We start from the raw sequence: 26,474 nt of genomic DNA, 5'->3' as shown, positions 1-26,474 counted from the left end.
TCTTTAATCGTTATCGTCCACACATAATCCTGTTGACACAGGATGATGTGCGGCCGATAAGGATTAATTTTAAAGCCTGCTCTAAAGACCCAATCAGCCAAGGATCAGGCATTTCCCTGTCCTCAACTGATCTCACATTTACACAGGCTGATTATCAGCCTCAGGACCATTTCTAGCAGCGTTCCTGGACGATAATTGGGCCGTTTAAAGGTCTTTAATGGGAGACTCTGTCCCTCCTGTCAAGATCAGATGGTTATCCCCCTTCCTGTGGATGAGGGATAACTTTACAAGATGGGAAAAACCCATTGAATCCCCCTGCTGCAGGAGGCTCCGGCCCTCCTAGTTTATTTTCTTTTTTATGTAACACCTTTTGTATCAATAATATCCCCCACCTAAACATGTACACCTATTTGAGATATCTAGTATCCAAAATTAAGTAAAACACAATTTTCGCAATGTTTTTCCAAAGTAACATCACCTTCATGGCCACTTTTACAAAAGAGGCACATCAAAATTTTTGATCGGTCCGGGTCTCCGCAACTGGCGGAATTCCGTGACGGAACTCTCTGCTGCAGAATCCCGCCAGACTCAGTATCATACAGGCTGTCTATGGGAGGGCTCGCGCACCTCCTTTCATAAAAATTGACATGTCAATATTTACGAGCGGATAGACAGCCTGTATGACACAGAGTCTGGCGGGATTCTGCGGTGGAGAGTTCCGTCGCGGAATTCCTCCTCTTTTACTCTGTGTGAAATGGCCCTTAAAGTGAATGTACCATCAAGTAGATTGAGTTGGGTTTTTTGCATGAATGGAACAGCACCAGCGCACGCATGCCAGTGGTGCAGTCCTTTTCTTAACCCCTTAAAGGGAACCTGTCACCCCCCCGTGCCGGGGTGACAGGCTCCCGACCCCCGTTAGAGACCCCTATACTCACCTAATCCCGCCGGGTCCCGCTTCTGGAGGTGGTCGGGTGAAGGAGATCTCAGCTGCTGCAGCCTGGCGCGCGTGCTGAGAGATGAGTCCAACACCCATAGAGAATGACAGGAGAGTCCAGTGCTCCGTCATTCTCTATGAGCGTTGGACTCCTCTCTCAGTGCGCGCGCCAGGCTGCAGCGGCTGAGATCTCCGTCACCCGACCACCTCCAGAAGCGGGACCCGGCGAGATTAGGTGAGTATAGGGGGCTCTAACGGGGGTTCGGGAGCCTGTCACCCCGGCACGGGGGGTGACCGGTTCCCTTTAAGGACAGAGCCTGAAATGGCCTTAAGGACACAGACAAATTTTATGAATATGACCAGTGTCACTTTATTCATTAATAACTTCGGGATGCTTTTACCTATCCAGCCGATTCTGAGACTGTTTTCTCGTGACATATTGTACTTCACATTTCTGGTAAAATGGAGTCGATACTCATAACAAATCTTTATGAAAAACACCAAAATAACGTGAAAAATTGTGAAAAAAAGCATTTTTCCAACTTTGAAACCTTTCTGCTTATACAAAAAATGGTTATGCCACAAAAATTATATATTAAATAGCATTAGCAACATATCTACTTTATGTTGGTAGCTTTTATTAAACTATATTTCATTTTTTTTAGACAATAGAAAGCTTAAAACATTAGCAGCAATTTTCCAAATTTTCAGTAAAATTTCAAAGTCAGATATTTTTAGGGACCTGTTCAGGTTTGCAAGGCTATGTTCACACACGGTATATTTCAGGCAGTATTTGGTCCTTATGTCAGGTCCTCATAGCAACCAAAACCAGGAGTGGATTAAAAACACAGAAAGGGTATATTCACATGAACGGGCTCGCAGCGAGATTCTCGCTGCAAGCCCGGCAGGTCCTGGCAGTTCCCATACACTACATACTTGCTGCGGTCTAAACGACCGCAGCGAGTATGTAATTCTGCCGCCCTTAACCCCTTCTGCTCCCGGCCGGCTCCCCCGCTGTAAGCATACTTTACCTGTCCTTGCTGCACGGGTCCGGCGTCCTGCTCTCCCGTCCGGCCAATTAGTGTGTTGCCCAGCCGCAGCCACTGATTGGCCGGGCGGGAGAGCAGGACGCCGGACCCCTGCAGCAAGGACAGGTAAAGTATGCTTACAGCGGGGGAGCTGGCCGGGAGCAGAAGGGGTTAAGGGCGGCAGAATTACATACTCGCTGCGGTCGTTTAGACCGCAGCAAGTATGTAGTGTATGGGAATTGCCAGGACCTGCCGGGCTCGCAGCGAGAATCTCGCTGCGAGCCCGTTCGTGTGAATATACCCAAAGGCTCTGTTCACAGAATGTTGAAATTGAGTGGATGGCCCCCATATAACGGTAAATAACTGCCATTATTTCAATACAACAGCCGTTGTTTAAAAATAGCAGCAAATATTTGCTATTAAATGACGACCATCCACTTAATTACAACATTATGTAGACATAGCCTTTCTGTGTTTTCAATCCACTCCTGGTTTTGGTTGCCATGAGGACCTGACATGAGGACCAAATACTGCCTGAAATATACTGTGTGTGAACCCAGCCTTAGGCTGGGTTCACACTACGTATATTTGAGGCTGTATAGCAACCAAAACCAGGAGTGGATTGAAAACACAGAAAGGATCTGTTCACATAATGTTGTAATTGAGTGGATGGCCGCCATATAATGGCAAATATTTGCTGTTATTTTAAAACAACGGCTGTTATATTGAAATAATTGCAGTTATTTACCATTATATGACGGCCATCCACTCAGTTTGAACATTGTGTGAACAGATCCTTTCTGTGTTTTCAATCCATTCCTGGTTTTGGTTGCTATGAGGACCTGACAAGAGGACCAAATACTGCCTGAAATGTACGTAGTGTGAACCCAGCCCAAAAGTGTATTTGAGGGGACTGTATGTTAGAAAGCCCCACAAAGCACCCTATTTTAGAAACTGCACCCCCCAAACTCTGCAAAAGCACATCCAGAAAGTTTTTTAACCCTTTAGGGGTGTCACAGAAATAAAAGCTGTGTGTAAGAAATTAGAAAATTTTTATTTTCTGTGCAGAGATTTTATTGTAATCCAATATCTTTCATAATGATAAACCTATTAGCAGAAAAATGCACCCCAATATTGATTGCCCCGTTTCTGCAGTTTATAGAAATACCCCATATGTGGCCCTATTTGACGCAACCACAAGCCTCAGATATAAGGGAGCGCCTAGTGAATTTCAACGCCTCCGTTATATTTGGTCATTTTTGACTGTACCACTTCAGGTTGGCAGAGGCTCTGGGGTGCCAAAACCTAAAAAACACCTCTAAAGGGACAACATTTAGAAAACTACACCCCTCAAGGAATGTAACAAGGGGTGCGGTGAGCATCTGGACCCCACAGGTGCTTCACAGATTTTCAGAACAATGTGGTGTAAAAAAGGAAAAATTCTATTTTTTACACTAAAATGTTGTTCTAGCCTTTATTTTTCAATTTTACAAGGGGATAAAAGAAAGAAAAAAACACCAAATGTGTAGCACAGTTTCTCCCGAGTACAGAAATACCCCACATGTGGACATAAAGGGCCAAGCGGGCGCAGGACGATCCTCCAAAGGGAAGGAGCGCCAATTGGCTTTTGGAAGCTGGATTTTACTGGAATGGATTTCAAGGGTCATGTCGCATTTACAGAGCCCTCCTGCTGCCAAAACACTGGAAACCCCCTACAAGTGACCCCATTCTTGAAACTACACCCCTCAAGGAATCTAACAAGGGGTGCAATGAGGATATGGACCCCACTGGTGACGGGCACAAATGCAGAACAATGTGACGTGAAATTGAAAATTTTCATTTTTTCACTTTCACGGCACAAATGTGCCCGTCATCAAGGGGTCCATATCCTCACTGCACCCCTTGTTAAATTCCTTGAGGGGTGTAGTTTTCAGAATGGGGTCACTTGTGGGGGGTTTCCAGTGTTTTGGCAGCACGAGGGCTCTGTAAATGCGACACGGCGTTCATCATCCATTCTGGCCAAATCCAACCTCCAAAATCCAAATGGCGCTCCTTCCCTTCGGAGGCTTGCCCAGCGCCCACATGGCGCTTTATGTCCACATGTGGGGTATTTACGGACTCGGGGGAAATTGCTCTACACATTTTGTGTGTTTTTTTTTCTCTTTTAACCTCTTGTGAAAATGAAAAATGTAAGGCTAGACCAACATTATAGTGTAAAAAATTTAATATTTCATTTTCACGCCATATTGTTCCACATTTGTGCCCGTCACCAGTGGGGTCTATATGCTCACTACACCTCTTGTTACATTCCCTGAGGGGTGTAGTTTCCATAATGGGGTCACTTGTGGGGGGGTTCAATTGTCTTGGCAACACAGAGGCCTTTCAAATGCAACAAGGCCCTCAAAATCCATTCCAGCCAAATCCAGCCTCCAAAAGCCAAATGGCCCTCCTTCCTTTTGGAGGCTTACCCTGCACCCGCATGGCACTTTATGTCCACATGTGGGGTATTTCCATACTCATGGGAAATTGCTCTACATATTTAGTGTTTTTTTTTTTAATCTTTTAACCCCTTGTGAAAATGAAAAAATCAAGACAAGATCAATGATTTAGTGTATAAATTAAACATTTTTTACACTATATGTTAGTCTAGCCTTGATTTATTCCTTTTCCACAAGGGGTTAAAAAAGAAAGTGAACACAAAACGTGTAGGGTAATTTCCCCTGAGTACGAAAATACCCCACATGTGGGCATAATGTGCTATATGGGCACAGGGCAAGCCACCAAAGGGACAGAGCGCCATTTAGAGGCTGGAATGGAGGATGGAGGCCATGTCGCAATTAAAAAGCTCCTATGCTGCCAGGACAGTAGAAACCCCCCACAACTGACTCCATTCTGGAAACTACATCCCATAAGGAATCCAACAAGGGGTGCAGTGAGCATATGGACCCCACTGGTGACGGGCACTTATGTGGAACATGTGGTGTGAAAATAAAAAATAAAATTTTTTCATTTCGCGCCACAAATGTGCCCGTCACCAGGGGGCCATATCCCCGCTGCCCCCCTTGTTAGATTCCTTATGGGGTGTAGTTCCCAGAATGGGGTCACTTTTGGGTGGTTTCTACTTCCCTGGCAGCACAGAGGCTTTGTAATTGCATCATGGCAAGCTGGGGAAAAGGGACAATTCTAATTTATTTAGGGGTATTAGGCCAATTATTAGTTTATAAGGTTGAAAATGACAGGTGGCCATCAAATTCAACCTGTGTTGATCCAGAGGAAGGCAAAAAAAACCCTCGTGAGGCAGACGACAGTAGCCTCATCACAGGGGAAAATTCCTTCCCGACTCCATATTGGCGATCAGAATAATCCCCGGATCAACGTGACCCCTGAAGTAGGAATAAGGGACAGAATTTAGAAAATGTAGAACTCTGATGATGTGTGGTACGCCTTGAAGCGATCCTGTATGCAGAGGCCGGGGTAATCAGGACAGGTGTCACACTGGAAAATGGCGTCCTTCCTGATCCCCCTGTTACGCCACACTCTGCACTTCTTCTGGGGTCTCCTGTTTTCCAGTGTGGGGGACGCCACCTGGAAAATGTTGCCCTGGTGCGATGCGCTGGGTCCGCTCCATGGCTGCTAAATATTAGGGCTCTATTACTGCTTCTGATATTTTCGGATCGTGCCGCAAGCTACAGTAGCTCGGGCAGCGAGGGACCGGAAGAGGGGGTGCTGGTATAAAAGTTATCCCTGTACCGGTGGTACCTTTATCCAGCAGTGGGAAGATCAGTTCCCAAACGATCTTCCCACTAACTCCGAGGATGGGGAGAGACATCTGGGGGCTGGATTCGGGTGTCCCTTCCTTCATACACTCTAAGGGTACATACACACTGCGGAATGGCGAAGGATAGCCCTTTGTGCATTCCGCAGCTGGCACCCACCGGCGGACTGATGCGGGCGCGCGTCTCCGTCCGTGTCATAGACTCCATTCTATGTACAGGCGGATTCTGCCCTCTGTCCAAAGAATTAACGTGTTCATTCTTTGGACGGACAACGGAATCCGCCCGTGCATAGAATGGAGTCTATGACACGGGCGGAGACGCGCGCCTCCATCAGTCCGCCGGTGGGTGCCAGCTGCGGAATGCACAAAGGGTTATCCTTCGCCATTCCGCAGTGTGCACGTACCCTAAATCATTAAGTGTACCCTGAGGTACTCTCACAGAGTTTGTAGAATTTCACGCCATACCGTGATCTCTTATTGGGAAGGTACTGGCGGAAAAGACGTGTCACTCAGACACGTCACTGGATGATTAGGACGATTAGGATGAATGGAGGAAAGAAGGATCCCCCCATTCATCCTCACTGGCTGTTTCGGTGTCTGAGGCAATAATAAGGTATGCCTCTGACGCCGAAAACACCCTGGGGGCCATCTTTATACGGGGACTAGTATATGGGATATGTAAATGTGTAATGTAGTGTAGTGTTTTTTTGACAGTAAGAAAAAATATCCCTACGCCAAGAAAGGAAATGCTGATAAATGCCGCACTTATGTGCGGCACTTATCAGCAGACAGTGGCGGTAGGATATAGGGGGGAATAGGAGGAGTTACTGATCAGCGGCACACTTATGTGCGATGCTGATCAGCACTCAGCGTCGTTAGGGCGCAAAAAAAGAAAAAAAAAAATTGGAAAAAATAAATAAATCTTTTTAACACAAAGCAACTGATCAGTGAATGATATTCACTAATCAGCCGCTAGGGGGCAGTAGAGCGACGCTGCTGGAGATTGCCGAGGCCCGCCGAACCCGAGGACCCGAGCTTTTCCGAAGATTTACGACGCTGGACGACCGAACCCGGAAGTGACCCGAAGAAGACGCGAGGACGGCGCGGACCGCAGATCGTCGCTCCGGACGCCCAGATCAGGTGAGTATGGTACACCTGCACCACACACACCTGTTCTGCACCCCTCAGCTACCTAGCTGAGGGGTGCAGAACCCGGCAAAACTGTTTTTTTTACAGTTTGATCGCCATGATGGGCCGGCCGGTACTGGCCAGCCTATCACGGCGATCGTGGGGGTGGTACCGGCGCCATCTTTCTGTAGCACACTAATGGCGATTGGTGCTATCTCGGACAGCACCAATCGCCATTGCTTTCCGGGTCACCGATGACTCTGAAAGCTGTTTTCAGCTGCTATATGCTGATCTGTATTGATCAGCGTATAGCAGCGATCGTCAGCACGGGAGGGGTTAATCACCCCCCGTGCCGACGAGCAGAGATGACCTGCTACACATTATAGCAGGCCATCTTCCCCGATCGCTGTGTGTGAACACACAGCGATCGGGGAAACATCGGGCGTAAGTATACACCCGTTTGCGTTAAAGCCCACCCTGCGGGGGCGTATACTTCTGCTCAACGTCTTTAAGGGGTTAAACAAACAAAAGGAGGGAAGAACATCACAATGGGGGGCCAGTGCGCACGCCCCCATTGCTTCATGCTGGGACAATGCTCGGGAATAGCAATGCTCGGGAATAGCGCTGTGTTTGGGAAAAGGACCCCGCCACTGGCATCCCTGCGCTGATCCATTTATGTAAAAAGCCCAAAGCAATGCACCAGATGGTACAGTCGCTTTAACGGGCGTTGGGTAAACATCCTATAAAATGCAGTTTTGGTATTATTATTATTATTATTATTAGGTGCGTTCTGGTGATTGGAAGTGGCCAGGAGCCCAGCAATGACTCAAAGTTCACATATATGATCATTTACTGCTGTAAAATTAAGTACATCCCAAAAGCTGAAAAAACGTCCAATTCTACAATGAGAATATTATGATTCTCATAGATGCTCATTACTATTAGTATAACCAATATTAAGTTCCCTATCCATTGCTATAGTGACTACATGATTAGATCTTTATTCCTGCTCCAACATCTACTAGTCAGCCTGGAGTGTGGCAGCTCCGGGAGTCGTCGTGCAGGTAGACGTTAGACATCACAACTCCCATGATGCTCCTCGCCCTCAGTCTCTGAATACCCCGCTTATTGGCCGCAATGGCTACTGGGAGTTGTAGTCGCGGCAGGCGCCATCATGCTCAGCGGCCTGGGAGCAGTCTAGTCACAACTTCGCGGCCGGGATCGTGGCGTTGTTGTGCGGGGAGCTGACCCGGGAAGTGAGCCGGGGCCTGAAGGCCGTCACAGCACCCTCCTCTCCTCCAGGCTGCAGTCATGTCTTTAGTGGCCTACGCCAGCAGCGAGGAAAGCGACTCGGAGTCGGAGATGGCGCCGGAGTCTTCCGGGGGACTCCTCTCCAGCCTGCCCCCACCGCGAAAGGACGTCCCTCCGGGGCACGCCGATGCCCTGGGCTACAGCGCGGCGTATGCCCACCAGTCACCGGGAGAGCAGGAGCAGCACAGCCCGGGATTTTACGCGCCCCCCGGAGTGTACGGACTCGGCTACCCGCCTGGCTATGTTCCCCCGCCGCCAAATTTTAACTCCTCCTCGTATGGATCTCCGGGATATGCTAGCAGCCCGCGCCCGCCGGCTTATGGAGGATACGGCCACAATAACCACGGGGCCCCCGGCTTCTCCAACTTAGGATACAGCCCTCAAGGGCCCAGTGCCACCAGCTTTCCTCCCCCTGGCATGAACTTGCCACCCCCACAAGGCGGACATGGTATGGCCCTGCTTTCACCTCATGGTGGGCCAGGATTGAACCATCCACCTCCACAGGGGGGTCCAAACATGAACCTTCCACCTGCCCATGGTCCAAACATCAAAGTACCACCACCTCAAGGGGGTCAGAATATGAACCTTCCACCCCCTCAGGGTGGTCCAGGCATGAACCTTCCTCCACATGGAGCTCCTGGTTTGAACCTTCCTCTCCCTCAAGGTTGCCCCAACATGAACCTTCCACCCCCCTCTCACAGTAGTGCAGGACTGAATTTGCCTCCACCTCAAGGAGTTTCTGGACTTTGTTTGCCCCCACCCCAGAACTCACATGGTTTGACCCTTCCTCCCCCACAAAACAATTCTGGCTTGAACTTGCCTCCCCCTCAAGGTGGACTTGGTATGACCCTCCCTCCACCACAGTCTGGTAATGGACTTAACTTGCCTCCTCCAATGGGCGGCCATGCAATGAGCCTTCCCCAGGTTAGTGGAGGGCTTAACCTGCCACCACCAACCAGTAGTGCAGGACTAAACATTACTCCTCAGCAGAGCTCACTGTCTTCTATTGCAGCTGAGCTGCAGATTGCTTTACCTCCACCTAAAGTTCCTGGGCGTGGGATGAACCTTCCACCACCAGAAAATGAGCATGCACGGCCAAAAAAGAGACCGGAGCCTGTAAAAATCAGTGTCCCTGAGTTGCATGCAGCTGATGTAAGTATTCTAAGAAAAAAAACAACTAGATGTCACTGGGAGAACAGGTGACACTCCTGTCAGAGTTCTAATGAAAAAAAGATAGGGTCCATAGAAGTCCCTTGTATCCATTAAATGGTACTACAGGATTCTGGCATAAAAGAGAAACAGACATCTAATAGATAAAAAAAACTGATGGCTATGGGAACAGTTCGTAATACACTGTAACAGTAGTAGTGCAGATATATGGAAGAATTGTGCAACCATAAGAGAGATTGGAGGGTCATGTTAGCAGGTGTCTAGACCCGCTTACTGGGTTCTGAGATAGTGGTGCTGATTGGAGTATGGGGGGCCCCCTCTGGGCCAGTTATACATAGTGAAAAGGATACCTATGAGGTCATAGTGGCTGTGCTAGAGATGTGTTTTTTTTTGTTTTTTTTTGTATACCTTCTGATTAAAATAGGGTACATTTTTCTCTGCAGTCAGATTCTGATGAAGAGGAATCGAGCAAGAAGAAAACGGGCAGCCGGGTAAGTTATAAAGGGGTTCCACCAGCCCCCCTCCTTTATTTCTATCCCACAGACATGCACTCTTGGGTCACTTACAGCTGTTCCTGCCAAACCCCCATACACATCCACGTTTCATATTATTAATAATAATGCTTTTATTTGTATAGCACACACAGATTCTGCAGCACTTTACATAGTTTAGCCAATTATTATTGCTCCCTGTCCCCATTAGGGCTCACAATCTAAATCCACCTATCTGTATGTTTTGGGTGTGGGAGGAAACCGGAGTACCCGGAGGAATTATCCTTTATCAGGATTGGCAGCCCTTTCTCAAGTGTGTGTAAGGGCCTTAAGCCAAACTAAGGATGTTATTACACCGGCCGATAAAGGCCTGATAATAACTGTAAACGAGCACCGATCTGCTAGATCTGCGCTCGTTTACTGTGCCTATTACCCGGCCCGATTATCGTTTAACAAGGGCTGCAGGGACATTGTTACCAAAGTCCTTGCAGCCCTTGCTTAACTTTATACATTACCTGTTCAGGCTGCAGGGCTCCTCTTGCTCTGTGCTTCTCCCCGGGTCCCGTGCGCTCCAGCTTCAAAGCGGCCTGTCTCAGCTGACAGGCCGTTCTGAAGCTGGAGCACGCGGGACCCGGGGAGAAGCACAGAGTAAGAGGAGCCCTGCCGCCTGGACAGGTAATGTATATCGTCAGTCGCTGGCCGCGCACCGCTATTACACGTAGCGATGCGCGGTCTGCGCCCGACAATTATAGGTTAAAACCTATATCAACGATCAGCCGATGATCCTTGTCATCAGCTGTTAATTGTATTTATTACACGGAGCTATAATCGGCCGATTATCGTTCCGTGTAATAGTACCCTAAGCCTACAGTGATACTAAACTCTCACCACCGTTTTTTCCCATCTCTTGTGTTTTTAGAGTACTAAGGAAGCCTTTGGTTTGTCCTCTCTACTTCCTCAACCAAAAAATGCCTCTGGAGGTGATTTCAAGCGTCAGCTTCTGCCCTACAGTTTTACAAAAAAGGCATCTGAGGCTCCTAGTGATGCAAAGATTCCTAAACTGACTTCAGTGTCCAAACACAAGCTCACTGCCAATCCCGAGGTCTCCAACACTCCATCACCATCCGCCATCAAAGCAGCAGCGAAGAATGCCGCTCTGCAAGTCACTAAGCAGATCACCCATGAGGAGGATGATGACAGTGATGACGAGTTCCGTCAGGGCAATTTCTTTTCGTTGTCGGAAAGCAATGAAATTCCTCCTACTCCCACCACAGAAAGCTTTACGTACTCGCTTCCCTCTGTAAGCGATGATGGACCGCCTGGGGTAGATCCTACAGAGCTGCAGAACGATGCTGCAAATGCACCTTTAGAGTTCAAAACTGCAGATGGTCAAGTCTCCAACCAGCAATGGTCAGCAATATCTGGTGAGGATTACAGTAACCAGCAATATAACCAGTATCCTGAATACTCAAACTCATCAGGAGCTGCTTACTACCCAGTAGGTGCACACATACACAGCCATTAATATGTTGATGTTGACAGTGGTATCCTTCATTCTCCTAGTGTGAAAGTTGTAGCTCCTTACTCATGGTCTTTTTCCTATTGTCCACAGCAAGGTTACTACGGCAGTGAGTATTACCAGGAGCAAGAGCAGCCGTCTGCCACACAGCAAGAGAGCGCGGGCAGTGACTCCTTCATGGATGATGAAGCTGTAAGTTTTCCACTTCCTCTCCCCTTTCAGGCATGTAGGGTTCGAAGGGAATCTGTCAGTTTCTAAAGTTGTAAAATCCTGTTTTCCTTCAAAGCTCAAGAGTCACATAGATGGGAAAAGACATCACTTGGCATCAGTTGTGCTTTTTGCTGCTCAGCACCACCTCTGCCTCAAATGTGTTTACCATGAAAACATGATTTAAGGAGAAGTCCTGTTAAAAAAAAAAAAAGGCAAAGGCTGGGGGCAATGAAAACATTAACTTGCCTATCTTTGTTCACCATAGCGCTGCTCCCGGGTCCTGCTGACAGCCTTCTACTACTAGTTCAGCTGCAACATCACATAACGGCTCAGCAACTGCCCACTCAGCCAATGAGTGAAAAAGTCACTGACTGGCTGAGCAGGTAATCACTCTTCCGGGCTGTGACAATGCAGCTGGAAGAGCCAGATATGTGGTGTACCTGATCTCTAGCTGAAAATGACAGCTGGGGTTTGTCAGCAGGACCCGGGAGTGGCAATTTGGAGGCACAGGGACTGGTAAGTATACATTGTTTATTATGTTCCTGCACCCCCCCCCCCCCCCCTATCATTTTTTTATTTATTTTTTATTTTCACGGGACTTTTATCACTGCAAACAGGCATCAGCAAAGAGACACGCATATCCTAGCTATATGTCATCACTCAGCAATGTTTATATCTACTAAGTGTGTAATCTTTATTATTATTGCAGTTTAAGCGACTTCAGGGAAAGCGGAATCGGGGAAGAGAAGAAATTAATTTTGTTGAAATCAAAGGCGATGACCAGCTTAGCGGTAACCAGCAATGGCTGACCAAAGCTCTGACAGAAGAGAAAAACATGAAATCCTTTAGCAAGGTGAATATGGGTGGTATGTGGAGAGTTAGTGCGTGGTGTCCCTAAGAACATTGGTCCCTTTCACCTTTAGGAAAGACATTGTTGGACTGCCACAGTTAGTGAGCTGATAGCATATTTGCCATGCTCTAAAGAGCGCAGCAGCACTTAAACACACCTTTTTTTTAATCATGTGATTACATATAGGGTCTGCTCACATCCCTATTAATATGTATATATTTTTGTTTGACCTTTTAGAAAAAAGGAGAACAACCAACAGGACAGCAAAGGAGGAAGCATCAGATCACCTACCTGATCCACCAGGTAAGTTCTGGCCAGTACAGCAGCATGGTGCATAATGGTGTTTAAAGGGTAACTGTCATGTAAATGTCACTGCGATACTCTGTCCTGTCACTTCCTATAAATCTACATTCTCGCAGTGGATTTCCATTCTGCTGCAGGAATGTAACCCCTGCCCATGTAACCCACCGCTGCTTGTTTAATACATTACCTACCCGCACACCTGCTTGCTCCTCTGGCGTCCCGCTCAGCCAATCAGTGGCTGGCACAGTTAGATTATACGTTTCTAATTATTTTCTTTGTAGCACCAGTAGTATATAAAATATTTTTGTCCAGAATAACCCTATATGGTCCATTCACATGTACAGGATATGCAGCAGATATCCGTGTCTGAACACAGTGTAAAATATGCTGCTAATCCTGGGTGTGAATAGCCCTTGTTCTTAGTGTGTTATATTGCTTTTGTGCGCTTTCCATTGCCACAGTATAGGTACTTGTTTTTTGCAGTACTTTGTAATGTCACTCTTAATTGTAATATGAAGTATACTGCAAAAAAATGGAAATTTATTTGTCAAGTGTAAGTGTAAAAAGAAATGTCCACAAATTGACATTCAAACTTGAGATTGACATTCCTTTAAGCGTAACTATAAAATATTTTGACCATTCAGTTTTAGTTAGCTTAAGTCATGCTAAGAATTTTTGCAATATACATTAATAACCTAAAATGAACAGTTTTTTTTAAATATATGAAGCATAAAGTCCCCTCAAAGCTCTCTGCCTCTGAGTTATTTCTGCATTCCTGCTGGACACGCCCCTCCCTGGAGATCCATACCTAGTACTGTATCCAATCCCACTGTGTGTGATACCATCTGCTGGGGCTCTATCTGATGCCACTGTGTGTGATACATCTGCTGAGGTGCTGGTCAGTGAATGGAGGGACCCAGCCAGGGAGATGAGGGATAGGCCACGCCCACTTTCTTTCAGCCAGAAGAAAAATTCATTTCTTCTTCTGAGCCAAACTGGTGATATCTCAGCAAGCGTACAAGCTATCAACTCAGTTTATTGCTTTTTTTAAAGGGTAACGAGTGGGCTTTTTATTTAAGAAATTTCTATTTTTGGCTACTTAAATTATAGTTACGCTTTAAGTCAGGATGATTAGGATACTCTATAAAAGTTTGTATAGCTTTTATTATGTATTACTACATTAAAAAAATATATATTTATGTAGTAGAAAAATTTGAATGTACCCCATATTGGTATTAATAAAAACTAAAGGCATGGAAGTAAAAGAAATAATTTTTGAGGATACATACAAAAAAAAAAACATTGTATGATGGATGCACTCTTCCAAATTATTTTTTACAGGCAAAAGAAAGGGAACTTGAACTGAAAAACACGTGGTCTGAGAATAAGATGAGTCGACGGCAGACACAAGCAAAATATGGGTTTTGATGCCCCTCAACTTGGAGTGGTTTGGTTGAGTCTCTTAACTTGCCAGAAATAAGAATCCAGTTACCAGTTATTGCCAAGTAGCCAGACATTCAGCCTGCTCCTCACCATTGTGTCATCTGAATGTCATGAACATTAATGCTTGCAGTGACACTTATATTTTTTAGCTTATGGTTGGCACTGAAAATGTTTACCTGTATATTATGTGGATGACAAGACACAGCCTGGCCATTTAAAGGACTTATCCTCATGTTCTTAGACTTATAAATGTGCTCTAGCCCCTCTTAGGGTGCGTTCACACGTACAGGATCTGCAGCAGATTTAATGGCGCAGATTTGGTTTGCTTTGAATCTGCGACTTTAAATCTGCTGCGGCTCCTGTACGTGTGAACGCACCCTTAAAGTTTGCATGGCTAATTTTTTTTATGAGCCTGTGTTACCATGATGCAGTTCCATTGTGTGTTTGTCAAAATTGTGCAAAAGCTGCTATAAAAAGGTGGCAATTGGACCACAATATGTGTCATCACGGTAAAACTTGCTGTATTTTGGCCATAATTGTGAAGAACTGTAGCAAAACATCCTCTTTCAGAGTGGACAGTGTCTTTACCTCTATGGCAGGTGATCATAAGTCGGGTATGATGCCCTGGTCAGACTGCAGCTTATTATGTGCAAGCCACCAGGCACTATCCTGTCTGTGACCATCAGGATTCATTGCCAGATGAGCATTTTGGAGATATTTAGCTGATAGGATAGGGTCTATCTTCTAATTATATAGCAGCTACAACCCTGCCCACTACTTGAGCACATAAAAGTAAATAATTAAAGGTATACTTGTGGATTGATTCAAATGTGTATAGTAGTACAAGCACAAACTGCTCCCCTGCTTTTCCACCCCGAGTGCCTGGTAAAGCCGGATCCAGTCCTGTGAAACTTCTCCCAGGACTGTATCCTGCTTTACCAGGCACCCGGGGCGGAGCAACACGGACTTTAAATGCAGAAGGTTGGTAAGCAGAATGCCGAGCTAACAAAGCTATTCACTTCCTTTCTACTGTAAATTCACTCATCTCTACTTAAGATGACCAGGTTAGGGACATACAGGAATAAAAAAAAAATCCCAAATTTCCCAATGTTTTAATTTTTTTTGTCATATCCAGTCCTTAGTTAACGACAGAAGTAATACCTCATCATGCACTGAGGTTTTCGTTCAGGCCATGTTCACAAAACGTATGTTATGTATAAATTACGGCCGTTGTTTCAATTTGCAACAACAGCCATGATTTATACAAATCATACGTTGTATGTGTAATAATGGAATCCCAGCGGCTGGGATTGTAACTGGCCCCACGGAAAACTGACATGTCAGTTTTGGGCGGCGGCTATTTATTGAATAGCGGCTGCACAGAACATGCCAGTTTACACAATGGAGCATGCTGATCTTCAGTAACACTGGCCATTCTGTGACCCGACCGGGTCACAGATTGGCCGGTGTTTTACAATATGTGAACATGGCCTCATGCTACACAGGTTAAAGGCATCTGAGTTTTCTTTCTACATCTGTTGGGGTTTCTTGAGGATGGGATTAGAGTAAGTCTCTTGTATATGGAAAAATTCATATTTGTTGCCTTGTGCTGCTGCCTGCCCCACCTGTGGGCCATGCTGAGGTTCTGCAAGGTATGCACTATTAGTATTAGATCCAATCTAGGTCTGCAAATGTTTGCTGTGCCCTTTCCAATATTCTGTTACTAATGTGAATTACAATGAATTACTATGGTTCTTTGTTTTGTGGACTTGCGCTGATGTTTTCAACGGATGAGGTTTTATTATAGAAGACCCTCTACCCTTTTCAATGAGCTTCTCCAGCCATAAACTAACCCACCAAAATGGACTGATGCTGCTGACAAGCTGGTCTTATGATCTTGTGGACTGCTCCTTGGGTGGGCACAAACTAACTCAATGAATTCAAAACTATTTTGTGATGTGAACTTTTTGTAAATATTTAAAACTGTATATATATATTTTCAACTTAAAACTGTCCCTCAGACCCCTATAGCCTTTGTCTTATTAAGAGGGTTCAAGGTCTGGAATGAATTGTTTCAACATTAAAAATGTAGTTAGAATGAATTCTCTGCTAATAAAGTAATAATTTAAAGGTGCTGATATTTAGGACTCTGATTTAAATGAAGTCTGCAAAGTATAATTACTACTCTTTACACTAAAGGTATCTCTAGCAACATGAAGAACAAAAAAGTGCAGCTATGCAATATCTATGATTTACCAGAAGATGGCAGTACTGTTTTGTGGTAAAAATGGAAGTCAGATAAGATGTCTTTCTGAATCTAATGGGAATTGAGTTTCTGTAATCCCCTTCACATGTTATGGAAAAATTTCAAGATTCCTGATCACATTATATATTAGAAGAAAAATTAATAAAAAGAGATCAGACGTTACAATCTACATCAGTGTGGTACCAATAAAAACTATAGCTCGAGTCGCCAAACAGTCCTGTGGGTAGAAAAATAAAGAGGTTATAGGGCCACAAAAGGGCCCTCTTAATCATAATTTTTTTTTTAAGTTATAGGAAAAGTTATGTAAACATGCATATCGTTGCATTTGGATTGACCAACAAAATAAAGGTAACGTGAGTTTTAATGCAAAGTATATTGTGTAAAATAAAATTGTGTATTACATGAAAAAAGACAAGTGTTCATTGAGTTCAGCCTATATCCAACTGTGTTGATCCAGAGAAAGGCCAAAACCCTCTGGAGGAAGATACCAGTCGCAAAACCTTACCAACTCCAAAATGGCAATCAGAATAAATCCATGGACCAACATCCTATCACCTGAAAGCTAGTGCCTATAACTTGTAATATATTTAAGATGCTCTTAAAAATGTACTTTTATTTCTGGGCATTGTCCCAGTCTATAGCACAAAAGTCTCTTATTTTTTTAAATTTAGCCTTCCTGAAGTTGAGTGTTTTTGTAGCTCTCCTACTAAGCATTTTATTGAAGGATAAATATTACCACTATTACCTGGTTGACCCCCACCTCTACCTTTGATATTCTGTCTGGCATATTGGTTAAAATTAGGTCCAGAGGTGACCCCCACCCCACCCCCTTCTCCGGTGGTTCCTTCACTGGTTGTAAAGGTAATTGTCTTATTTCCAAAAAAAACTGCTTCCTCTGCTGGAGCTGCGGCGTCCATTATACTTGGAACCTTATAACAAACCCTAGTCAATTTTTTCTCTCTATTTCCACCCTAATAGTTACCACATACTGTATATCTTCCTGCAGAATAGGCTTACCAGGATTTACCATAGAGGCAGACCCCTCTTCCTTTCTTATTTGCATGGTCATTTCTGAACAGGCTATAACTCTGCAGATTAACAACCCAGTCATAGCTATCATCCAGATCGTTCAGATGCAGCCCATCCATACTGTAGAGCCTGTAACCGACAGAGAAATCCGCCCAGTTCTTCATTAACCCAAACCCCTTTATCCTACACCAGCTCTTCAGCCACTTATTTACCTCCCAAATCTCCCTATGCCTCCCTGGTGTGGCTTGTGGTACAGCTACTATTTCAGAAAATGTCACCTTGGAGGTCCTTGTCCTAAGCTTACTGCCCAAATTACCTCTAACTACAGAGTGTCACTGGTGCCAATGTGCACCATGACCGGGGGGCATTGCCAGCTTCTTCCAGTAATCTGTTAACCCAATTGGCAATGTGACAGTTTAAATGAAGAGTTATGGCAAGGAGGAAAAAATGAAAATTGCTGTGTCCAAGGCCCAAAGCCCATTTTGTTAACTGGGGTTAACATAGAAATGCTTTCTTTATATACAAAATACTGCTTTTTTATTAAACTTAAAAAACATACAAACAATTACCCATACCGCCGCCCCCCCCCCCCCCCCCCATAACACACACACTCTGTAGATCCAAACACATCAGTTACATAGCTTCGCTAGTACAAACCATTGATGTCGGACACATGCACATAACCACATATAAATGTTAATAGTCCTGTGTATGTGTATGAGCAGATGTGTGCATTTATAGCAAAACACCTTAACTCAAAGTTCTAAAGGAAAGCTACGGAGAATAGCAGATCAGGCAACAGCAGCTTGCTGAATACTTTACCCTCTGCACTGCAGCGTTTGGGTGGATTTACACACAGCAGAATGGAAAAATAATTGGTTGCAGACATTTTGGCTATGTGTGAGTCTATACTAATGAGCATCTGAAAAAGAAAAAAACAAGTATAAAGATGCTGGATTTTGCATTTGCTGACTACAGATGGAGCGCTCTTTATCATGAAAACACCAGCACTTGTCATCTGGCTTTTCTTCCTGGGTGACTGTTCTTCACTGTGGCCGTACAATTTTCTGGAATCTTCTCATAGATGTTCTCCTCATCTTGATCTGGTGAGCCTGTATGTTGCAAATGATACATTGGGTCATCTAGCTTTATAGTAGCGTGCGGTGTCATCTGTAAAGGTAAAAAGAATGATTGATAAATAGAATGTTTTGTATAACTAGAACTTTGGTAGTGGGTTTTAGTTTCAGTCTGCTGCCATATTTTTTATTTCATTTTCATCACATCTTACTGCATCACTAATGATGACAATCACCTTGTATCACAGACGTGAATTAGACATTGTGTACAAGTGTACTTGTCATATATATAACTATCCTATGGACATAGAAGTAGTAAAAGCTCTTAGTGGCCACTTCTCCCAGCTTGTTCTACTCATCACTGGGTGTCTGAGCCCCCACTGATTAAACAGAGATTTAAAAGTTTGATCACTGGCATGCTACACTAAGTGCCCTTAAAATCCCAGTATGTTTACTGCTTAAGGCTGGGTTCACACTATGTATATTTGAGGCTGTATTTGGTCCTCATGTCAGGTCCTCATAGCAACCAAAACCAGGAGTGGATTGAAAACACAGAAAGGATCTGTTCACATAATGTTGTAATTAAGTGGATGGCCGCCATACAACGGTAAATAACTTCCATTATTTCAATACAACAGCCGTTGTTTTAAAATAACAGCACATATTTGCCATTAAATGACGGCCATCCACTCAATTACAACATTATGTGAACAGAGCCTTTCTGTGTTTTCAATCCACTCCTTGTTTTGGTTGCTATACAGCCTCAAATATACGTAGTGTGAACATAGCCTTAACTGGGATAATGTATAGCAAGGTTTGAGGAGATTGCCAAACTGGCAAATGAAGTCTTACAAGCTGTGCTATGCTTCTTGGGAGAAAAGTTTGCAAACCAACTCTTTTCTAAGAGTAAAAACTTGCTCTACACCTATTGAAGGTAGCCTCCCTACAAATCAAATGTTAAATCATTAAAGTGTAACTAACATTTAAATTTATATTGCAGAAATCAATAGTATCAGTAGCGATTTTAAGAAACTCTGTAATAGGTTTTAGTAGGCAAAAAAACCTCTTTCTGTACTCAAAAAGCTGTTTGCCAGCCTTTCCCCCTCACTTCTTATCTGTTAATTCCCAGGCAAAGGTCTGGGAATCAGTCCCATTATAACCTATGGAGGTGGGAGGGGCAGAGGAGGATGAGAGAGCAGGAAGAGGAGACAAAGAGCTGAACAGTTTGCAGACTGGGCACATAAAACCCAATGGATTTAGAGGTCTGAAAGGTCAGTGCTTATCTGGGAGCTTGGTGAGAGAAAATTGCAGAATGTTGTTTTGTACAGTCCTGCTTTACTCTCCGCGCTCACTCAACCCCTCCCCTCTCCCTAGAGCATAATGGACACAGGAATCCTGCTTCTGAAGTGAGGAGGTAGGTAGGTAAACAACTTTTTGAGTACAGAATGAAACTCTTGCTTAAACTTATTACAGAGTTTCTTAAAATCGTTTGTACTATTGATATCGAACCCCAGTCGGCTCTGTTATTAATAGAGCCCCAGGTCGGCACATCACCTGCGACTCTATTCATTCCTATGGAGCGACGGAAAGAGCCGAGTACAGCACTCTTCCGTCGTACTGGGCTTTCAAACACTCCATAGGAATAAATAGACTCTATTCATAACAGAGCCGCCTGGGGTCCGATATGGAGATTGTCGGGGGGTTCAGATGGTGAACCCCCTGCGATATCCTACTTTTCTCCTATCCTGTGGATAGGGGAAAGTTAATTTTCCCCGGAATACCCCTTTAAACATAATTAAGGGTTATATGCTAAGCCAGAATCTCTCCCAGAAGGGGAGGAGGTGTAAAGACATGTATTCAGTGATTTATTAGTTCTGTCCAATGCAATTATTGTTATATTGAAAAATAGAAAACTTGTTTAAATAATGTTCTATGTTAACCCCTTAAGGACAGAGCCAATTTTCATTTTTGTGCTTTAGTTTTTTCCTCCTCATGTTTAAAAGGCCATAGCGCTTGTATTCTTTTCACCTACAGACCCACATGAGTCCTTATTTTTTGCGCCACTAATTTGTCTGTACTTTGTAATGACAGACTTTTTTTTGCATGCAAAATGCTGTGAAACCAGACAAAATTTATATGTTTGGTCAAATTAAAAATAAAATGCATTTTTTAATGGGGGGGGGGGTGTTTACACTGTTGTCTGTTTCTCAAGTCGGTATTATTACAGTGATAGGCAGCTTGCATTTTTTATTTGACAGCTTTTAAAAATGTTAATCTTCTATAAAAAAAAAAAACAACTAAATGTTCCTTTTATCCTTTGGTCTATGGAACTATGTGAGGTGTTTTTTGTGCCATGATCTGTTCTTTCCATCGGTACCTTGTTTGTGTGTATGCGACATTTTGATCACTTTTGATCAATTTTTCTGGATTTCATGTGACCAAAATGTACAATTTTGCACTTTGGAATTTTTGTGCGCTTACGCCATTTACCGTGCATGATCAGGAATGTGATAGTTTAACAGTTTGGGCAATTACGCACGCGGCAATACCAAATATGTTTATTTTTTATTTATTTTTATTTATTAAATGGGAAAAGGGGGATGATTCAAACTTTTATTTGGGGAGGGGATTTTTTTTTTTAACAGACACATTAATTAGAAGTTCCCCTGAGGGACTTCCAATACAAATACACTGATCTCTCATAGAGATCAGTGTAGTATACTTAATACAGAACTTATGCATTAGATCAGTTCTGTATTACTCTGGTCTGCTGCAGGGCAGATACATCGATTGCCAAGCAGGGATCAGCGTCATTCCAACGCTGAGGCCTGGCTGGGTAAGGAGAAAGGATCCCCCACTAGACCACCATGGAGGGGCACCGCAGGGCATTTAAATGTCCAAATTAGCGGCCGTGGCGATCGGCCCCGCCTGCTAATAGCTGCGGTCCCGGGCTGCAGAAAGCTCAGTAATGTTATACATTCATCTCAAGGGGACAGGTCCTGTCTATTGTCGTTTATTTCCATAATTGTTGCTGTAAAGCATGTAACTAAATGCTGTTAAAAACAGCTCAGGCAAGATGGCAATGTTCAAAAAGTGAAATCAAATAAATTACAATCAGAAAATAGAAAGAGATTAGAATTAAAAAAAAGTTTTAGCATCTAACTCCAGTCAGTGAAACTTTTCTTTTATTCTAGTCTTGGGGATGTGCACTGCCAACAGGCAGCCTGACTCCACTGATCTGTCCTCCCCCTCCCTTCTGAAGCAGAGGTCATAATCTCAGTCTCTTCTGTTGGCCAGGCAATCTGTAACACATCATCTGTAAACCCTCCCACCACTGACTCGCACCTATCAGTAATCATCTGGCCTAGGACAGGGACACAACAGCCGCTCCTGCTCAGTATAGGGAAAAGGAGACTCTGTTGTTTTATCTCTCTCACCTATCTATCTTGATAACTATGTAAAAATAGAATTGACGCAGCACTCCAAAATAATTTAGAATAGAGTGGTGTTTATTTCATCCAGGCAACGCAAGCTGAAGTCTCCTGTGGTCATATAGGGGCACACCTAGCACCACTTTGTTGCATACGAGAGTGCTGCATTTAGTATTTTTTGTTATCTAGATGAATAGATAGAAAGATACTGTGTTTACTGTGCAAAGCAGAAGCAGAGTGAGCCAGTGGTGGGCATATACTACAAGACAGGGGAGGGTACTTGGCAGCTGGTTCTGAGGTGCAATGCATACTGGGAGATGTAGTTTCCTTACTGGGTGCCATATATAAAACTGGGATCATTTGTAAGAGTTTTTATCTGGGGTTAGGAGCAATGTAGACAAGCGAGAAAGGAATCAAACTATTGGAGGGGGATTGGTGAGTGCCCCTATATGCTTTTTTATTTTATAGATTGCTGGACTACCCCTTAAAGGTGACGTTCATCTGAATGGCAGCAAACACATGAATTTCTATAGGCCCCATTTAGATGTGTGAAACAGAAATTCTGCAGCAATTCTCCTGGTTGTGGAGTCAGATTTGTACCCTCTACATACTTACATTAGACCTTGAGAGTTGTCCCCTTCTGGCATCTTCCTGAGTCCCTGAAGCTGGCTGGTGAGAGCGGAATGATGAGTGGAAAGTTGTGGCCTTGGTCTTTTGTTTTACAGGTTTGGATGCAGGATGAGGAAGGGTGGAAAGTCCAGGGTGACGCTTCGTAGCTGCTTTGGGCTTAGATGTTATGGAGTTTATATCCACCTCGCTGTAAACATTCTCCAAATTACAAGATCCACGGCCTACAGCATAAAAGGCTATGGGCTCACTGACATTATTGCTGCCCTTTGCTCTCGGTCCATCCCATAGGGATGGCTCTGTGTATGTATGGATCTCTTCTGAAGGGTTGTATACAGGTGTTGTTGCTGAACAAGATGCTTCCACATCACTGTTAAGATTTCCTGAAGGTTTCTTAACTGGTGCATAGACGAAAGGTGGCTCAGGGTTTGGTAGACTTTGTATGGATTCTTTCCTGGGAAAAATATTTTCTGCCTAAAGGGAAACAAAACAAACATTGTATACTCATTGACATTAATCTAAAAGCCTAACTGTAAAAAAAAAAAAAAAAAAAAAAAAAAAGGTTTACATGTAGCAGGAAAATATTCATGGCATTTTCTTCCAACAGCACTTTAGATCTCACAGTCTTCAAGGACATTAAGGTGAACACTGTTGGACCAACACTAATGGTGCATTATGGAAGGAGATCCAACAGCATCCAACTATTTTGCGGTCTTCGATCTTTTTTGAAATTATTTAGAGCATACATGCATTATTTCAACCAATGAGAGTGCATACACTATACTTATATGGTGTGACAAAAAGTACAAACCTATAGAGAACAACCAAGTGACATCATCAACCGGCAGTGGAAAAAAACATGGGCCGGAAGAATACAATTGTATTCTGTAAAATGACCATACATCAAGTCCATAGAAAGAAACACCAGTACCTAAATAATGTGTGTATATAGAATAAAACGTTGCTTATTTGTTTTCGTAATGACACCTAAGATGCTCGACACAGATCCAAATGCTGCATTTATTCTCTTGATGATTTAATAACAGCTTAAAGGCTCCACAATTTCCGCCAGATCTCCTTCCCTAATGTCAAAGGCATGTCAAATGTTTAGATCGTATAGGGTCTGAGCAGACCATTGAGATGATCAGCTTGTCCCTGCTGTCAATCACCTCCATCCAGCCAGCCCAACAGACTTATAATGGAGCAGCCTGGACAAAGGTCACAGAGAGCTGGGGAAATAAGCACACTCCTATATGCTTCACCTGGCCCATTCTCCTGATTGGTGATGGTCTCAAAACAATTTTTTTAAGTATTGTACTGCTCCCCAAAAGTTATACAAATCACCAATATACACTTATTATGGTAAAGGTACATAAAGTGTTTTTTTCCCTGCACTTTCTACTGCATCTAGGCTTCACTTCCTGGATAAAATGGTGATGTCACGACCCGACTCTCTGAGCTGTGCAGGCTGTGGCTGCTGGGGAGGATGATGGCAGGGGGACACTGAGGGACACAGGGCACTGGAGGGACACTGAGCATCCCCCTGCCATCATCCTCTCCAGCAGCCACAGCCCGCACAGCTCTGGGAGTCGGGTTGTGACATCACCATTTTATTCAGGAAGTGAAGCCTTGATTCAGTAGTAAGTGCAGGAAAAAGAGCACTTTATAAGCATTTCTGTAATAAGTGTATATTGGTAATTTGTATAACCTTTGGGGGGCAATACTATACTTTCTTAAAATTTTTCGCCAGACTTCTCCTTTAATAAAAAAAAAAAACTTCTCCTTTAAGATCTGACTGATCAAAACTTTTGACATGTTCCTGTGACATGTGAAATAATTTTTATTTTTTTTACAGGAGCAATTTTGGTTCATTATCATTTGCGTTAAAAACCAATGATTGAAAGCTAAGTAAATAGTCATAATGACATCACTGTGTGGGGCTTTAGATCACTAAAGGGGTACTCCGGAGGGAAAAAATCATCTGGTGCCAGGAAGTTTTACAGATTTGTAAATTGCTTCTATTTCTAATACTCAATTCTTCCAGTACTTCCTGCTATAAGTCCTGCAGGAAGTGGTGTATTCTCTCCAGTCTGACACAGTGCTCTCTGCTGCCACCTCTGTCCATGTCATGAACTGCCCAGAGCAGGAGAGGTTTTCTATGGGTATTTGCTACTGCTCTGGACAGTTCCTGTCATGGACAGCAGTGGCAACAAGAACAAACATGTCAGACTGCAAAGAATAAACCACTTCCTGTAAAACATACAGCAGCTATGAATATTGGAAGCCTTTAAAAAAAATTAAACAAATTATTTACAAATCTGTATAACTTTCTGGCACCTGTTGATAAGATTTGAAACCATTTTTTTCCTTAGAATATCCTTTAATCCCTTGGCACCTGTCATACAATAGTGTGGTCTATAGCCACAGCAGCTTCTTAAGAGTTAGATAAAGGGAGGGGGGGGGGCACTCTCCATCAAGGAACCACATATTCAGGTACCCCAGGGGGACTAAAAATGTAATAACTTTTTTTTAATATAAAAAGAAAAAAAATATGTTGCAACTCTTACAATCTGGCACAGTAGCTCACTTTGTAATCTTTGTACATTAAATGGTGCCATTTTGAAATACCGCTTATTCCACACACAAAAAACATGCCTTTATGTTGGTGAAAAAGAAGCCTAAAAGAAAAATGAGACTTCCTGATTTGTGCAGATCAGTTTCCTTCTTATCATCACAGATGAGATTACAGTAAATGGTGTGTAGATAGCACAGGATCTATCATCGTTCACAATATCTTAATTTCAAAGCTCATTATTCTCTCCCTGTAGAATGATCTTTTCAGAGGGCACAGAGCATGCCTCAAAACATCTCCTATTTATGTCAATGGGTCAGCTCCATTGTTGCCTAGGGGATTACTATAAACATCTCTAAATGTTGTTAGTACAGCTCAGAAAAGATAGTTTGCCCCATAATATATATACATAAAAAAAAACATTACTATCAGAAAAAACAAACCAATTAGAAAAAAAGAACAGTATCTGGCGGTATAAACAAATTTAGGTGACACATTGACATTAAGGGTTGAAAAGGCCACTTAAAGTGACACTGTCACCTCCTTTTTTGCATTCTGACATCTTTACACAGGTATAAAGGGTAAATTTAGCGGTTTTCATACCTTATTTTATATCATACGTCATGGTGCTTGTTCAAGTAAAAAGTCATCTTTTATCAACTGCAGATTGTGTTAAGTGGCTTTAGCACCACTTAGCCCCGCCCACAACACCACAGTTGACCTCGCCCCCTCACCGGCCATTGGAAGAGGCTGTCCGAAAGGTCTAGACCCCACCCCCTTTACGGCGGCCAACGGTGCAGTTGTGGGCGGGGCTAAGTGGCGCTAATGTCGAGAGGCCACGCCCACTCAATACAATCAGTTGATAAAAGGACACTTTTTACTTGAACAAACACCATGACGTATGATATGAATTAAGGTATGAAAAACGCAAAATTTACCCTTTATACCTGTGTAGAAAGGGGGTGACAGTGTCACTTTAAAGGGGTTTCCCCATCTGCCGATCATTTTGTTCAACGCTTCTGTGTCCTCTCTCACTTTCTGGGGAGCGACAATGAAACGCTGTGGTGCTGGGCTGAATCAGTTCGGCATCTCTGTGCCTCAAATTGAGGTTACACGTCTTAAGGGACAATCCAAGCCCTGGAGACATAAGTGACCTTAGAAGGAGACAGTGGGAGGGAATGAGGGTGTAAAAATCTATACTTGCTGCTCCCAAGGATCCTGGCCACCTGAGTGACATCACAGCCCGGGCCACCACTCTCATATTGGAGAGCGGTGGTCGCAGGGATTTATGGGGGCCTATAGCAAAAAAGT

General features: G+C 43.8%; 2 protein-coding genes across 2 annotated transcripts in view; one reads left to right on the top strand and one right to left on the bottom strand.

The window, feature by feature from the left end:
• The first annotated feature begins 7,964 nt into the window (after positions 1-7,964).
• PRCC (proline rich mitotic checkpoint control factor) lies at positions 7,965-16,300 on the top strand. Its single transcript, XM_069950157.1, has 7 exons — positions 7,965-9,328; positions 9,790-9,837; positions 10,757-11,335; positions 11,450-11,548; positions 12,276-12,419; positions 12,654-12,719; positions 14,061-16,300. Exons 1-7 carry the CDS (start codon positions 8,177-8,179, stop codon positions 14,145-14,147), a joined length of 2,175 nt encoding a protein of 724 aa, XP_069806258.1. The 5' UTR covers positions 7,965-8,176; the 3' UTR covers positions 14,148-16,300.
• Positions 16,301-18,185: 1,885 nt separating this feature from the next.
• Positions 18,186-26,474, bottom strand: part of SH2D2A (SH2 domain containing 2A) — a 36,221-nt gene continuing 27,932 nt past the window's right edge. Inside the window, exons 7-8 of the mRNA XM_069950421.1 lie at positions 22,580-23,065; positions 18,186-18,627 (exon numbers count right to left, since the gene is read on the bottom strand). Coding sequence (XP_069806522.1) covers positions 18,472-18,627; positions 22,580-23,065 — 642 coding nt within the window. The 3' untranslated portion in view covers positions 18,186-18,471. The remainder of the gene's footprint in view (positions 18,628-22,579; positions 23,066-26,474) is intronic.

The sequence above is a fragment of the Dendropsophus ebraccatus genome, chromosome 13 (assembly GCF_027789765.1).
Source record: "Dendropsophus ebraccatus isolate aDenEbr1 chromosome 13, aDenEbr1.pat, whole genome shotgun sequence".
Taxonomy (NCBI): Eukaryota; Metazoa; Chordata; class Amphibia; order Anura; family Hylidae; genus Dendropsophus; species Dendropsophus ebraccatus.
The sequence above is the reverse complement of the archived record's forward strand: the minus strand, read 5'-3'. Positions and strand labels throughout refer to the sequence as shown.